This window comes from Lutjanus erythropterus, chromosome 24 (assembly GCF_056507025.1).
Source record: "Lutjanus erythropterus isolate fLutEry1 chromosome 24, fLutEry1.hap2, whole genome shotgun sequence".
Taxonomy (NCBI): domain Eukaryota; kingdom Metazoa; phylum Chordata; class Actinopteri; order Lutjaniformes; family Lutjanidae; genus Lutjanus; species Lutjanus erythropterus.
In genome coordinates, this window is record NC_139340.1 from 16,525,905 (window position 1) to 16,542,242 (window position 16,338).

General features: G+C 39.9%; 1 protein-coding gene across 1 annotated transcript in view; it reads left to right on the forward strand.

Moving 5' to 3' along the window:
* Positions 1–210: 210 nt before the first annotated feature.
* LOC146304882 (DNA-binding protein SATB2-like) overlaps positions 211–16,338 on the forward strand; it is a 30,257-nt gene continuing 14,129 nt past the window's right edge. The window contains exons 1-3 of the mRNA XM_084713335.1: positions 211–365; positions 10,595–10,834; positions 13,684–13,863. Coding sequence (XP_084569461.1) covers positions 10,642–10,834; positions 13,684–13,863 — 373 coding nt within the window. The 5' untranslated portion in view covers positions 211–365; positions 10,595–10,641. The remainder of the gene's footprint in view (positions 366–10,594; positions 10,835–13,683; positions 13,864–16,338) is intronic.

The window sequence follows — 16,338 nt, forward strand, 5'->3', positions numbered from 1 at the left end:
ATATTTAATGTATGTCAGTCTGTCTCTGGGTTTCCCTCCCCCCCAAATAAAAAAAAAAATCTCCCTCCTCTGTCCCTCCTCTTCCTCCCTCCTCCTCCTCCTCCTCCTCCTCCTCCTCCTCTCTCCACATGTGTCATTTTCCTCCTCTTTACCCAGCAGGCAGCAGCAGTCTGCCCTCATCACTCCTCCTCTCTATATCTCCTGGCTCGTTCTGCCGGCGCTGCTGCTGCTGCTGCTGCTGCTGCTGCATTTTTGTCACAAAGTGGGAGAAACGTTGGAAAATTCACCTCCTCTCAGGCTGGATTCTCTCATTCTCACCAATGGATGGAGTTTATTCCCCGGCAAGCACGGTGACTTCTTAAAAAGTGAGTGAGCTTTTACTCAAAACTTGAAAAGTTCCCAACTTGCAGGTAAATCTACCAGTAAAACATCTGCTAAAATAGCTCAAAAAGTTCTGTATCACACGTTCAGAGACCACAGAGGTTAAAATTTCAGGTTTTATGGAAGTTTAAGACTAATCTCATGTGAAACTGCAGGCTTTACAGTGAAGTAAATACACTGGATTTCAGTCCAAAAGCTTTAAAACCACAACTAAATTTAACATAAATACAAAAAACACACTTTTCTGTCATTATTTGACAGAAACAGATATTCATAGAATGACAGGAAAAACAGAGCTGTCACTTTTTATGAGTTATGATTGAGATTAAATGTGTTTTCTTTTAGAAAATGAAGACAATTATTATGAAAACACACAAATTGTCACATTATTAACTTAAACTTGATGCAGAAGTATTTAAGTAATGCTTCATATGATCATTTCATGTTTATGAGATGCTTTAAATTTGATTTTTGATTCTGTTTTACGTTTGAATTGATTTATTTTATATATGATCCCATCTTAAATGAGTTTAAATTTTTATGAAGTGACACTTTCTCTTTCTTTCACAGTCCTCACATTGCAACTTTTGCTTTAATTAATAAAAAACTAATATTTTAAGTGTTTTTCAAACAACTTATCATTCATTTTGGAGTATAAAACTTTAAATCATTTTTTCTTTGTGTGTTGGAGGCATAAACTTGAACAGTTTGTCACATCTGGATTTGCTCTTATAGGGGTCCTAAATAATTTGAAATAAATCTAATTGTATAATTTGATTTGGAGTTTTTGCAAGTCTGTCACGTTCAGCCGCTCTGCGTTCACAGACACTGAAGTTTCATGTTCACGTTCAGTAAAAACACCTCACAGTGTAGAAAACATAAATGTTTGGAGCCGAGGGAAAACTTGAGGATTTAAGTTTTATATTTATATTCAATTTATGTATTTAATGAATATACTTCTGACTTGTTAGATAAGCTAAGTGGTATTTACAGCTTATGAGACCAAGCAGGCAAGTTAAGGTATTAAAAACATTATAGTAATACATAAACAGAGCTGGATGAAGTATTTACTGAAGTAAAACTACTAAAACCACAGAGCAGGCTACTAAAAGTATATGCAGAATAGTCAGAATAATATATATTATATTGTTGGTTTATATTTACTTTATATACTGCAGTCTGGTGATTTTACCCCTTTATCTTTATATATTATATATTATTAAATAAATGTTCTAGAGTAAAAAGTACAATATTTTCCTCTGAAATAATAACTCAATAATAATAAACTTCATGCTCTGTAATATCTTTTTTATGTCTGCTCTGTCTTATATAAAGAGTCTGAGCAGCCTGACAAATACTCTTTAAATAAAACTCATTATTACTAAAACTGTTAGAAATAAAACAAAATAATGTAATGTTCACTATAAGAAGGATTTTCTGTGTGGTGGAGGAGAAGTATAAAGTAGCAGAAAGCAGAAATACTCGAGTACAGTAAAAGTACAGGTCACTAATTTCTTTTTTCACAGCAGCCATTTTGACGTGAAACAGGTGTCCAGTTCCATTTAGGTCAAACAGGTGCTGCTACTGCGCATGCTGGCTCACTGGAAATGCTGTTAGACTAAATGGAATGGGACCTTAATTAGTCTCACTGGTAACACCTGAGTTTACCCCAATATTATCATATATCAATTATAATTATATTGAACTGTTATAAGCTACTTTTATGGCACGTTTACGACGCTCCCTGAGGTAAGTTGGGGGAAAAAAGTTAGTTTAAAAGTTTGTTCTCACACCAAAGTCTATTGAAAACCTGAGGAAATGATTATGAGCGTCTTTAAAACGACATATTTTAAAGTTCAGGTTGGCAAAGCGACCGAGCAACAATTAATTTAATAACCGTTTAAACGGCTCTTTCTAAAGTCCTGTCATTGGTCAAACAAATCTGCAGCTAATAAAATTAATAATCAGAAGCTTGAACGTTTGATTTAGTGTGCTATTGATCATTAACAATAGGAGACCGCCGTTTTTTTGTCGGTACTTATTGGCATATATTATCAATATCAGTTTATTTGGCAGAGCCGAATCAAACGGAGCCATTATTAAATTAATGTTATTACCTGCAGCTGTGTTTGTCCTGCTGCGACACGTCAGGTGAAAAGAGCTGAGGAGAGGCGACAGACAGCAGGGAGAAAGTGAGATAAAAGTTGAGACTGAACGAAAAATAAGTAAATGATTACTCATACATGTAAGCCGAATTTTACATAATGTCTTGAAGATTAACGCCCTATTCAACATTTGTGCGCCTTTAATTATAATTAGTGTTAATTAATGAAGAAATCATAATTTGAGAGGTTTGTGAACGGAATTTCGTTTATCTTAGGCTCAAACTGCTGAAACGCTGCTTCAGCAATTCAGCAATTTTTCTGACAAATATAAGAAGATACAACATTATGAACATTTAGTGATAAGATATGACTTTATAGTGTTATGTGATGTCAAATATAATATGTAAGGCTTGCATACACTGGTCTGTTGAGGGCAAGTAAATATTAAAAAAATATAATAATGTCATGAATATTATTATTATTCCCACAGTCTTTTATGCAGGTGACTTAAATGTACTTATTTCACTATGCATGAAGTCTCAATATAAAGACTTTCCAAGGGCTTTGTAATTTAAATAAAATGATAAAAAAGAAAGCACATTATGTACACGGAAATGAAGAAACTTTTTTAATTGAGAGTTTTCCCATTCACATGTTCCCTCTCACATTATCTTGATAGCTTCCTGACTAAATCAGGAAAAAAATAAGTATTTATGTTTAATTAATTAGGAGACTTCCTGGGCTGTAAGTGAATGCTTGCATAGTGTTTTGTTGAGGACAAAAAAGAGCAGTTTAGTTTCCTGACATAATGTCAAATTATAATTTATTTTATTATATGTAGACTATGTAGATAGGCAGGATAATTTACAGTGATATTTTCATTTTCACATTAAAATAAATACACAAACACTCAATACCATGATGTAAAGTAACAAGTTTTACAGTAAACTTTCACTGGTATTTTTAATTATAAAAGACTAATTAATTAAAGTAGGAGCATCAGAACAGTACTACCCAGAACAGTTTGCTTCTGAAGAACCCCTAAAGACTAAAAGAAATAAAACTTTGGTTAAGAAGAAAAAATACATTTGTTATTTTTTGGTGTATGCAAGGACAGTTAATCGATTAATTGATCGTTAATATTACCAATGATTGATTAAGGACAGAGCTTAAAATTTGCTAATGCAGATACAGACTGATGCGTCTGTCTGGAGGTGACATTGATGAGGCCAGATGTTAGTTGTGACCAATCAGAATCGACTTCACGACTGCAAGCCTCTGCTTGTGGTGTTAAAGGGATAGTTCACCCAAAAATAAAAAGTCAGTCTTTACCTACTCATGCTCATGCTGGGTTTAGTTTTTGGGTGAACCGTCCCTTTAAACTGTATTTGCAGTAAGTGTGTTGTCAGCCTGTGTAGTAAGAGCTCACTGTGAGGCTGGTCGAGCTGCTTAAAGGAGCAGTATGACGTTTTCTTGTTTCCTTATTCTTTCATGCCTTTTCTGGAGCATTGCTGCAGATCTCAGAGTTTTGGCTGCAACTCCTGATTATTTTCATGATTAACTGATGAATCTTTTAGCTTATAATTGTCAAAATTGTGAAAAATACTTTCCCAGAGCCCAAGGTGACACCGTCAAATGTCTTCATTTGTCTGACCAACAGTCCAAAACCCAAAGATTCTTCATTTACTGTCATACATGACAATGAAAAGCTGCAAATCTTCACATTTAAGCAGCAAATGTTTTACATTTTTTGCACGAAAAATGCCTGAAATTATTAACCGATTATCAAAATAGTTTTCTTTTGATCAACTAATCAAATATTCTGCAAAATAATCGCTGCAGCTTCAGTTTGCACCGCAACACTGTGAAATCACTGTCAGGAATGTAGAGCTGCAGTGATTAATCAATTATTAAATTAATCACCAACTATTTTGATAATCGATTAATCCTTTTGGTCATTTTTCATGCTGGTTCCAGCTTCTTAAATGTGAAGATTTGCTCCTTTTCTTTGACATTTATGACAGTAAATGCAGAATAGTGAAGGAGTGGGTCTTGCATGTGTGCATGCAGAAGATTTCACCTCTTGTTGTCTGTCTGCATGCCTGCGTGACGTCCTTGGATCCACTCCAGGACCCCTTGAGACTTCTTAAAAACCCCTGGAAACTCTTCAAGGGCTCCTGGAACGTCCTCTTGGTTCTTTGGACCCTTCCTACAAACTTTTAGTCGTCACCAGACCCCTAAAAGTTCTGAACTGGATCCTGCTGGCCTCACCCTCCGCTGTAGCATCCCTCCTGAGTCGACTCACAGTTGATTTAATTAAAGCGAACACCTAAAACGCCGTTAAATGCCTCTAAATTAGAGTGTGCTGTCATTAATCGACTGCAGTGTTGTGCAGCCGGTGTGGGTTGGCTGTGTGTTTCTGTGTGATTTGTCAGTTGGAGGCTACTGAGTGTGAGTGTGTGTGTGTGTGTGTGTGTGTGTGTGTGTGTGTGTGTGACTGTACATTTGGCCTCCATGTGTGCTGGTGGAGTGTGTTGGAGTGTGTGCTCTCTGGCTGCACCCCCCCACAATCTGATGCTTCAAGTGCTTTTATGAGTGTGAAGGAGTGACTGAAAGACTGATACTCTGCCCCCAAACCCCCCCCCCCCCACCCCCCCTCTTCTGTTATTACCGTATTAATAATATCAAAGTATTTATGATGGCCACTTAAATCACAACCTTCTGTCACTGTTTGACATCAAAATAAATCCTGGGCTTTTGATTTATAAGTCAGTTTGTGTAGAAAATAATGAATAATTCACTTTCTTCACTTTAATTTAGTTTATTTGACAAAGGATCAAATACAAGAGCAACAGAAGTACCAGGGTAAATTAATTTATGAGGTCTTTTTTTTATATGTGGCAGGATGTCATTTACATTTTGGTACATCAGGGTAAGAAGGCAGGTTCCATTTAGCTGCAGCGGAATCATCACTGATGTTATTAGTAACACCTGCGTCCAAATGTCTGCTCTGAAAATGTCATGACGTATGAAAAACGATCAACATTGCAGTGACTTGGTGTTCTGTTGCAGCCCCAGCTGTGTGAAACACCTTTAAAACCTGGATGGGAGCTGTTCCACTTCAATAGAGACAAACTGTCCAAAAACTTAAAGGGTAACTTTTGTACTTTTCAATCTGGACCCTATTTGCAGGTGTTTTTGAGTCTATGGGACAAGAGTTTTTGAAATTGGTCCAGTACTGAGTGAGAGCGCTGCAGTTCTCAGCTGTCATTTAATCCTTTGGGGCAACTGCACACTGTCCAAGCACGTCCCCTAAATGTCCTTGTTTTTCCACTGACAGGCTAAAATTTTTACTCTAAGTGTCTGACAACAACAACAAGAAACCCTACAGAGAGTAAGATCCCGTTTGTTTTAACCAAAAACAGCCAATTTGTCACTCACGCCAAAGCCACCAAACTCCACTTACAGAAACACTAATTTTATCATCGTAAAACACACTTCATTCAGACTTAGCAGAAAACAAAATAAAGCTCACCAAAACCATCCTGCTGCTCCAAAAATCACCAGCTCTGGTTTGGTTGGAATAAACTCAAATTCACAGAGTTAGATGTGAAAATACTCTCTCTCTCTCTCTCTCTCTCTCTCTCTCTCTCTCTCTCTCTCTCTCTGATGTGTGACCTCCGTCTCTGTCGTCTGCCAGTATTTATTTATTTCAACCAAACCCGAGTCGATGATTGTTAAGACAGTGGAAACATGAACAAAGATGGTTTTGGTGAGTTTTATTTTGTTTCTGTTGGGTTTGAATGTTTGATGGTAAAATTACTGTTTCTGTAAATGGAGTTTAGTTTAGTTAAACATAAATGATCTTACTTATACGACTGTTTGACATAAAGATTCACATCTGTCTCTTTCCATGATGTCAGACACTGCGAGGACTGGGATTTGGTACTCAGTACCTTTAAAGGGATAGTTCATAGCTGATTGGCTGCAGGATTCTCCCTCAATACTTGTTGAGAAAAGTTGGAAAAAGTTGAAAAATTCAACAAACTGACAGGCCACCATGTTGTTGTGTGTGCATGTTCCTCTGTGAGTTTCTGTCACCACAGCCATGTTTTTTTTTCCTCCTCCACATTTAATGTCCCATTAATGACTCAAATACTGCTCTGGTTAGAGAAGGGAAGGGGGCTGATTATCATCAATTGCCCCAAATATTCCAAAAATGTGTTTATTAAAACCTCGAGCAAACACACTGAAGTTTGTTTTGAACGTTGACATGCAATCTAATTATTTTACACTTTGATTCTTGCAGTAATGCGCCTCACATTCCTGTCTCTGTGATTCAGCGCACGAGGTGTGTGTTCATGTTCATCTCAGCGCGACGCGGGTCCGGTCCAGTTCAGGGTTTAATTGGCGCTGTGTCCCCGTTTGGTGCGCGTTGATTTGAGAAAACGACTTCGACGGAAACAAAGCATTTAGTTATTTTCCTCCCTGGAGTGAAATTGAGTCCCACTGGGGGGAAGCAGATTTATTGGAAAATTTGAGCTGTTTTTCGGTTTTGGTGGACTGGAGAGCGCTCAGTAATCATTAAATATGTTTTATTATCAAGGATTGATGGGTAAATTAGCAAAGGCAGCGTGGGAGGGAGGGACAGCTGCACCCAGAGGGACAGAGAGCAGCAGCACGGTCCACATGGTGGTCTTTTACTCATAAAACTGTTTTTCCATCATATTTATGTTGCAAAACATTACACATCCTGTCTGTGAACCAGGGTGAATTGTGAAAAACACTCTGAGCTCCAGTGTTGGCGTTGGCCTTCTCAGTAAGTGTGACTCGTGATTTAAGTCCTCGCAGTGGTTCCTGGTTCCCGTCCGTGGACACGGTTACGGCGTCTGTAGGTGTGAAGTTTGATGTTCTGGGCCGCTGTCGAAGAAGAAAGCAGGAAAATCCTCATGTGATGTTGAGATACGGTTGTGTTGTGTTGGTCTTTGGATTGTGCGTCAACGTCGCCGCCATATTGGACAGGGCAACACTGTGAAAGTTGTGGGTTTTCTGGATTAAAAGGCACTTAAACGTCTCCTGTTGACATGGATTCGTTCACAGGTTCAGTCCAACATGGGGGTGACGTTGGGCTGAAGCGACTAACGTAGCGACTATGTATGCATGTTGATGGTTGTGTTCCAGGACAAGAACATGTTACCTCTCCCTAATACACCCGGTATGCAAAAGGTTGCAACAGGATTCGTTCCCCTCGCAGTTGATTTGTCCCTCCAGGAAGTTGTGACGTTGTGATCGCAACAGTTCACGCCAATTCAACCAATGAATTCTGTGCAACCTTGCAAATTTGTCCAAATTCGGCAACTTTTCTGCAAACCGATCATCATTGCTTCCGTTCTGCCAGTCAATCGAGTCAATGTTTTGTTGTTTGTTGTTGAAAAGAACACATTTATCAATGCTCTGTGCTCTTTTATTTTAGAGTTTTGTGCTGTTTTGACTAATTTTGAGCTCCAAAAACATTCTTCTTTGTTAAATACCCCACTGGTGCACTTTTTTATTTACAAATGAAGCAGATTTTTTATGACTTTTGTAATTGTGAGCATTTTTGGTGAGGTTAGTCAGTACAATCAGAACAGAGTGCAGAGTTGGAACAAGTTGCCTTTTTTAAAATTAAAAAAAAAAAAATGCAACTTTCTTTTGCAGTTTTCATTTGGTCCTGAACTTCACTGCAAAAAATTCCCCAAAACAAGACAACATGCATTGCAGTTTTCTACAAAAGCTGCTGTGAAATCAGGCGTTTTAGGCCGCAACAGTCCCCAAAAAGGAGTCCTGGAGGGACTGATTTCTGTTTCCTGTGGTGACAATTGTGGGATATTCAAAGTCCACCTCCAGTCATTTTTAAACAACACAAAATGCTCTGCAAGAAGTAATAAACTGTCTGATTTTTTTCTTTTTCGCTGGCAGATTTTGATGCACATTTATGTCAGTCGTATGAAGCCCCAGACAGGCTGCAGTTCTTTCTTCCTCCCTCGTAAGCGCAGTGTGGTGGGGCCTCGCCGTGCTCCATACTGTGTGATTTTTATTTATTTTTTTCTTGTTTGTGTTGGACGGGCTTTTTTACCAGCAGCTATTAATTTTGCATGTGTGTTTTATTATAATCATGTGTCGCAGTTGGGTTCAGATTCATGTGTCGCTGCCGGCTTTACGGTCATACCAGTGGAAACCGCACAGTGTGAGGGAAAAAACACAAAGCAGAGAGCAGACAGCGTTCCCAAATGTACTCTGCACAGTTTATTTAGCCATGCATGATGCTGCTGCACATTTCGGGTGTACTGCTCATATCTGTGTTTTTAAAATGCAGCACAAATGTAGTTTTTAAACCAGAGCTGTCTGGCAGTAAACCAATGCAAAGAAACCTTTTTATGTGCTATAAAAATGTGTTAAAAAAACACGTTTCATATGGCTGTGTGTGAAGATGCATGGACTGTTTGATTTTTAGTTTTTTTTATGAACTTTTAAATTTTTTAAAGTGAAGTGTGTGGTTTTGTTTGTCGACCATGTGGAGACCTGAGATGCAAAATAACTTTTGAGCTCATGAGCCTCAGCAGATTGCAGAGAAATTCATGAAGTGTATTAGTTCACAGGTTCAAGCACCAATAAATTTATTGCATTTTGGAACATAAATCAGCAAACTTAACAAAATACTCGGTCCAGGCTTGATGGGAAATGTAGGCCGTCATAACTGCAACAAATCGAGTTATTTGCTTGATCAATCAATTAGTTTTTTGGTCTGTAAAAAAAAAAAATCGAATAGTGTCTCTCCGAGCCCAAAATGACGTCCTCAAACGTCTCATTTTGTCCACAACCCAAAGATATTCAGTTTATTGTCGGAGAGAAGTAAATAAACCAGGAAGTATTCATTTTAAGACGGAGGAATCTGAGATTTTTTCTCAAAATTACTGCATTACACTGTTAATACAAATTCACTTCCTGTATCTGTTTCAAATTAAAAGCCCTCTAGCATTTCAGTCGACAGTCCAGGTTTGTTATGAGGTGATGAAAAACTAAATAAAAACATTTTATATACATTTTAAATTCAGATTTCTCTTTTGGGTTTTAAGCTGAAAAAATGAAAAAGGAACCTGTGTCAGAAGAACAGATTGACAGCGTGGGAAATATATTATATATAACACTTTGTTTTATGTTCTTTTAATCTGTGAGTTAAATATGGAGTTGTAGGCAGAAGATGGTTATCTTAGCTTAGCTTAGCATAAAGACCTGAAACAGGGGGAAACAGTTAGCCTGGCTCCGTCCAAAGGAAACAAAACCTGCACCTTTAAAGCTTAATTAAAATATAAGACATTGTTTAGTCTCTAAAAATTTGCTGTGTCATGTCATGTAGTGTTATGAAATGTCATGTAGGCTCATGCACTGTTACATCTTATGATGAGCCTGTGATGTACCCTGTCCTTTCCTGTTCTGTCATGTCCTTTACCACATAAATTAGCGGAAGGAAAAAGAGTTTTCTAAAACTTAAAGTTTGTTGGAGTGGAGAAAAGTCTGTCTGACGGCAGAGTAAAGTGGTCAGAATATTTAAAATATAACATACACTCATACTGATATTGATTTTGTAGTTTGGCATGAGTGAATATTTAATGGTGCTCATGCTGCAGCTGCAGTGAGTTTCATCTCCTGTGCATTGTCACCGTGCTCCACGGTCGCCTTACGCACCCTCACGTCTGTCATTATAACGTGTCGTTTACTCCGATGCGTCTAAACAGAGGATAATATACTTGCCTGTGTTTAGTCTCAGTGAATGCCACTTTGTTGACCTGTGATTTGTCCCAGATGCCTCCGACTCGCTGTCTGTTGTGGTTGTTTTTACTTCTCCTCTATGTGAATAACAGAGAACCGTGGAGGAATTGAACAAAGAGACAGTTGTTGATCAAACAGTTTGTTACAGTCGACGCTGGCAAAGTATGAAACATGATATATGGTGTAGATGCTCTGTATGAGGAGCATTTCAGCTCTTCCGCATCCATAACCCCTCTCAAAGTCAAACCATAATTAGCTTTATGTGACCTGACAGTACGTTTTTCCCCGTTTCCTCCCAGCTTCACACGCTGTGCTCGGTGCTCCTCCTCGTGGAGTTTTCAGGGCGATGGAGCAGCGCAGAGGTGCAGGCGGGGGAATGGAGAGCCCCGGCCGTCGGGACAGCGTCAGCCCAGAGGAGAGAGGGGAGAGCCCCGCCTCCAGCGGACCCCCGCTGTGCAAGTCGAGCCGTCTGGAGGTCAACGGCAGCCCAGCAGCTCCGCGAAGCAGGCAGAACGGCACGCCACTGAGACCACTTGGAGGTGGGATGTCAGCGTGCACACACACGTACATACATTGCCTCTATAATACCATGATCATGTACAAAAACAGTCTTCCAATTAGCATATTTATGCATGAAAATAAATAAGTAAAGTGTGTAAACTGTATGTGGAAATCTAGCAGTAAAACCTCAGGAACTGTAGGAAAAATAGGATTGTGCCCTTCAAGATAACCACAAGATTTTACACGACCTTTGGGTTAAATGTCTTGTCCCTAATGTAGCGCCAACACATCACCTGGCCACCCTGAGGCCGAGACTAGAAACCCAAGCGTTACAGTTAAGGAAGTTACCTTTTCTGAGATGTTTTTACATACGTTTACAGCTGGGCTACCAAGTTTACAGGCTTGGTGGCCTGTTGGACAAGTGCTTCAAAAAGTGCTGCAGTTCATTGCTTCAACTGATTACATTTCCCATCAGCGCAGAGTTTGACCTCGTCCTCACAGACACAGGGACGGTACCTCCAGGTACCTCCTGACGCTTCGAGTCAGATGTTTGGAACACTCCCCAGATGTTTGTTCATCCTGACTGTTCTATTTCTGCTCTGTTTTTTCCTTTTTAACACATTATCCCAGATCTGTTAGTCATTTCCTTCTGTCCTGTTTGGACCAGATTTTCCCAGAGCCCAAGATGAGTTATAATATTTTTTTTGTTTGTCTGACCAACAGTGACACACATCAGAGAAAATGAGCAATCCTAAATGTTCAGGATTGTACAATTAATTGATTATTAAGTCGTTGGGGAGAGAAAGAGAGAGAGGAGACGTACAACAAACGTCCCCGGCGACACACACTTCACATAATGACTTGGTGAGAAACTTGGCAGGATTTGAACTTCTCTCTTCTTCTTCTCACACTGGGTAGATGTGCAGGATCTGAACTTTTTAAACTCACAAATCTCACTCTTGAGACGATGTGTAGGCATCAGTGAGCTTATCGACCTCGAGGGGCGGGGCGTTCACACGCACTTCAGACAACAACTGGGCAGTCTTGTGGAGGACGCCTGCAACTTTTTTTTATTCTGTACTCGCGACATATCGCATGTCTGTCTCAGTTTCTCCTCTCTGGGTTTCTTACTTTTTTCCCTATTAAAGTTTTATTTTTGTGGGAGAGAACTTTTCCTATAGAGGGCGTGAAGACGATTAGCACGTCTCGTTCCTCTCGCAGCATTTTCACCCTTCTTTCCAGTGTGGCCGTGCTGAAGCGCTGTAAACTCTTTCGCATTTCAGCGCGTAACACGAGCTAATTTGTTAATTCTCTCGCAAACATAAGGAGGAGATCATTCGCCCCTTAACTCATCACAACATGTGCTTAAATGTAGGCAAAATAAGAGTCTACCGAGGACATGTGGGTGATGTTGGTGCGTACTGTCTGTGGGTGGTGCAGCCACACACACACTCGCACACATTCTGCATTAGTACAGTATTACAGAGCAGCATGTACGCTCTGAAATACCTAACACAGAACACACTCACGCACAGATGCCCATTATTCTCTCATGCAGTTGAAAACATCATCATGCATCATCACACAAACATTGTAACAGTATACACACGCCCACACACACACACACACACACACACACAAACAGATATTCTGCTGGGTTACCTCCCTCCACCCTTCCACCGAGCGGTTGGCTTATTGGCCGATAGCGTGCCTGATGCTGCTGCGGTTTGGCTCCGGCTGATGTGTCGCCGTCTCGTCAGGAGGAGGATTGATAGCTTGTTAATTAGCAGTTCCTGTGGGACCGAGCAGTGGACTGGATGGGTGTGAATGGTTCCAGGCTTGGAGGAGCTCTCGGTACTCGCCCAGTAACGAGTCTAGACCGCTGGAGTTATGGCACCGCTCCTGAGAGCTGAATGATACAGATATTATGTCCTTTAAGAGCTCTGGAAACAAGTCTTATTCTTTGTGGGTTTTAATATGTGGCGCAAACACAAATACAGTTGTACAGTCTTCACGCTGGCAGCTGCCCAGTTTAACCAGAGTGTCGTACTTGGACCACCAAGCAGGCGGCTGTACTGCAGCAGCACTGACAGACTCTGTCACTGAACACTTTCATTTACTGAAAAATGTTGTTCTTGTGTGCATTTTGACTCGTTTTATGTCCTTTACGTCTGTCCTTGGTCTCTGTTTGCTCTGTAAGATTTGCAACATGTGAATGATAGTAAGCAACTAACTTTATCCAAAGTAAAAGGAACATTTAGTTTTATTTTGTGGCATGTCGGTTAATAAAACTCACCGATCTTTCTTTTGAGACGATGCAGAGGGGTCAGCCGAAAAGTTGTGTAACTTTCTGAAACAGATGACTCAGGCATTTGCGCGCACTTCCAACAACGATTGCGTAGCAAAGTGAGAAAGTTGGCAGGATTTGAACTTCTCTCTCAACTGCTTTCATCAGTTTCATGAGTGCAACATCATGTATCCCTGTAAAGACAGAAATATTGCAAGAACAGGGATCAGTTCCTTGTTTTACAAGTCTTAATCTCCAGTCTTTGCACTCAAATCCCAAGTCAAGACAGGCGGACTTTAAGATTCGAGTCCTTAAAAAGTCATAATGTGACATTTTATCAACATTGCCTCAACTCTTTTGCATGCTGTAAAATTATCTTTGTCATATTTTCCAGCTGAAGCTCAGTAACTTAACGTTAGCTCTTCATGGTTCTCTCCTTTTTCTCAAGTCTAAAGTCATCAAACGTGGATCTGGGAAAACATTAACCAGTTTCCAGGTTCCACCTTACACTGGTAGGAACATCCTCCACTGTCGAGGACAGACTACACATGCACGCTTTTCTTCTGCGACTCTCTGCAGCTCTCTGCGTTGGTGTTCCAGGTCTGATGATCCCGGTCTACTGTGTGGTGGAACATGCAGATGCAGCCGGCGACTGCGAGGGGCACGGCGACCGCCACGCTGAGTTTGTGTTGGTTCGTAAGGACGTCCTCTTCACGCAGCTGGTGGAGACGGCGCTGGTCGCTCTGGGATACTCCCACAGCTCAGCTGTACAGGCAAGTGGTAAGTAGAGTCTGGGTGTGTGCAGGTGTGTGTTTAAATCAATCATCTGAGATGCTTTTCCAAACCGAGTGCTGCTGCTGACTGGAGCTGAACGCAGAGCGTCCTGCGATCACCACAGGAAACAGTCCTCTTCAGTCCCGACAACATGCATCTTTTATGCATCTTTTCAGAAATGCTTTCAGAAAGTTTAAGTACAATTTATCTCTGCATGACATCCCCACATTTGAGGCAGACTAGCAGGAGAATGTCCTGCACTGTACTTAAATTAACTGCACTATAATTTCAGTCCTGTTTGGAAAGACGCCACATGACAAAGAATGTCAGCAACCCTGACTGACACTTCAAATATGACAATTATGTAGATACCAAGTGAATATGTTTGCATGATGGTGTGTTAAGGTGCTCAGGGAGGAGAGTAATGTTCTGAGAAAACACTTAGTTTTTAGGAGATTTATGAGAAAAAAGCCCACAAATCTGCAAGAACAAACATTAATGAGAAAAGAAATGTGCAAATTTACGAGAAAAAAACTTGAATATTCTGAGATTATAAAGTCTTAAATTTGCAAGAAAACAAAACACATAGCTCCACTTTGCAAGGTTGAATCAGCCTCATCAAACCACAGACAAAACTTGTTGCATATTATGACGATGTTAAAGTGAAAGGAAGAATTCTCAGCATATTTCAAGCAAGAATCAGAACGTCAACAATTATTGTCCTCAGATCCCAAAACGCTGACTGAGTGTTGTTCTTTATTAATCCTGTCAGAATTGCTAAAAGAAAAGGTGATGTATCACGGTGTTAAACAGGCCTCCCGTCTCAGCTTTTTTTGGAAAATGTTGCAGGCGTTAAATTAAAGAAAAAAAAAAAAGACTTTAGTTGCACAGCCTGTATCTGGCGGCAGCTTTGAGAATCATCGCCCCATTAAGCAGATATAAGGCATGTTCACTTGATTGACAGCAGGGGTGGTTTTTCCACTTCCTGTTCAGCTCCACCCAGGCGTCCCTCCACTTTTACAAAAAATTTGGATTTTCCTGGCGCCAGGATGAAGGCGAGCAGCGAGCCCAAATCCAGGCTTCAGTGACGTCACATCCCTGTTTGTCTACAAATTAAACAGGCATTAAAAATAATGTTGCTGACCTTTTATTTGTCAAGAAAATCTGCTTTTTTTTTTACATCACATCTGGGAAACTTTTTCCATTATTACACATTAATAGGAAAAAGCCTGCATCTTTCTTACCACTTTGTTTGGTAATTGATGAGTAATTAATTATTTCCAGCAGCAGATGAATGAAGCATAACTGGTTTCCAGATGGGTGGGAGTTGCCACATGGGTACGACGAGTACCAAAAAGTTTAAACCATCAGAGGAAAGGTATTTACCAAGAAGATAAATCTGGTTTTCTCAGCACTTATGTCTTGATGGAATGTAGTTCACCCACCTGGCTGCACAGAAGTTAAACCCAAACCCCGAGTCTGGATCTGTGCTCCTCAGAGCAGCACCAAACCGTTTTTTTCCCTCATCGTTTTGAGATCAAAACAAGAACGCAGACAACATCCAGTCAACCATAAAACAACAGACTTCACACACACACACACACACACACACACACACACACACACACACAGAGCAGTGCAGTTTGACATTCCTGGTGTGTCCCGTAAACACAGGGCACTCTAACCGAGTGGCCGACGCCCTGCGACCCCCCTCGCCTCTCCCAAATGGCTAGGTTTTGTTCTGAGAAATAAGCCTTTTCTTTTCAAATAAATAATTTTTGGCTGGAGTCATGCATTTTTCCCCCAGTGTGGTCACGACCAAAATTATACAGAGACTCTTCTATTTTCTTCAGCGATTGAATTGCATCTTGCATAACTTTGGCTGGACCAGTATTTTTAAACTCTTAACTGGCACAGGGGTTTTTTCTTTAATTAACTTGCACATTATGGCTAATTAAAAAGAAGCTATTTCTTATTTAGAGTATATGGTTACTGTTCTGGATTTAATATGGGCTTAGGTGAATTGCTTAGCAAAAAAAATCAGACTAAATTTAACTTATGGCCATGTTTTGGGAAGCTTTCAGATATTACTCACTTAAAAATAAGCATTTACCGTATTTGAAGGCCTGCAGACCGCTAAAGAATCCCAGAAACAACCCGAACCTTATTATAAAAAACATGCTACACTCAGGACAGTAACTTTATACTCTCACTGAGTTTTACAGCAACTTAAGGTTCATTAGTGTCATTAAATCCTGTATTTCTGACATGGACAGGTTGATTTAATCCACGTTCAGGCACTGTGTTACTCTGACATATTTTATTTAAAGAGGTCTACATAAGACTGACATGACAGCATCATAACCATGACATGAAACATGCCTTTATGAACATTCATTATTGTCATTTGGTCAATTATGTCATTTTAAATACAAAGCTTTAAAATGTTATTTGAAATGTCTTCATTATAACGATTTGAGA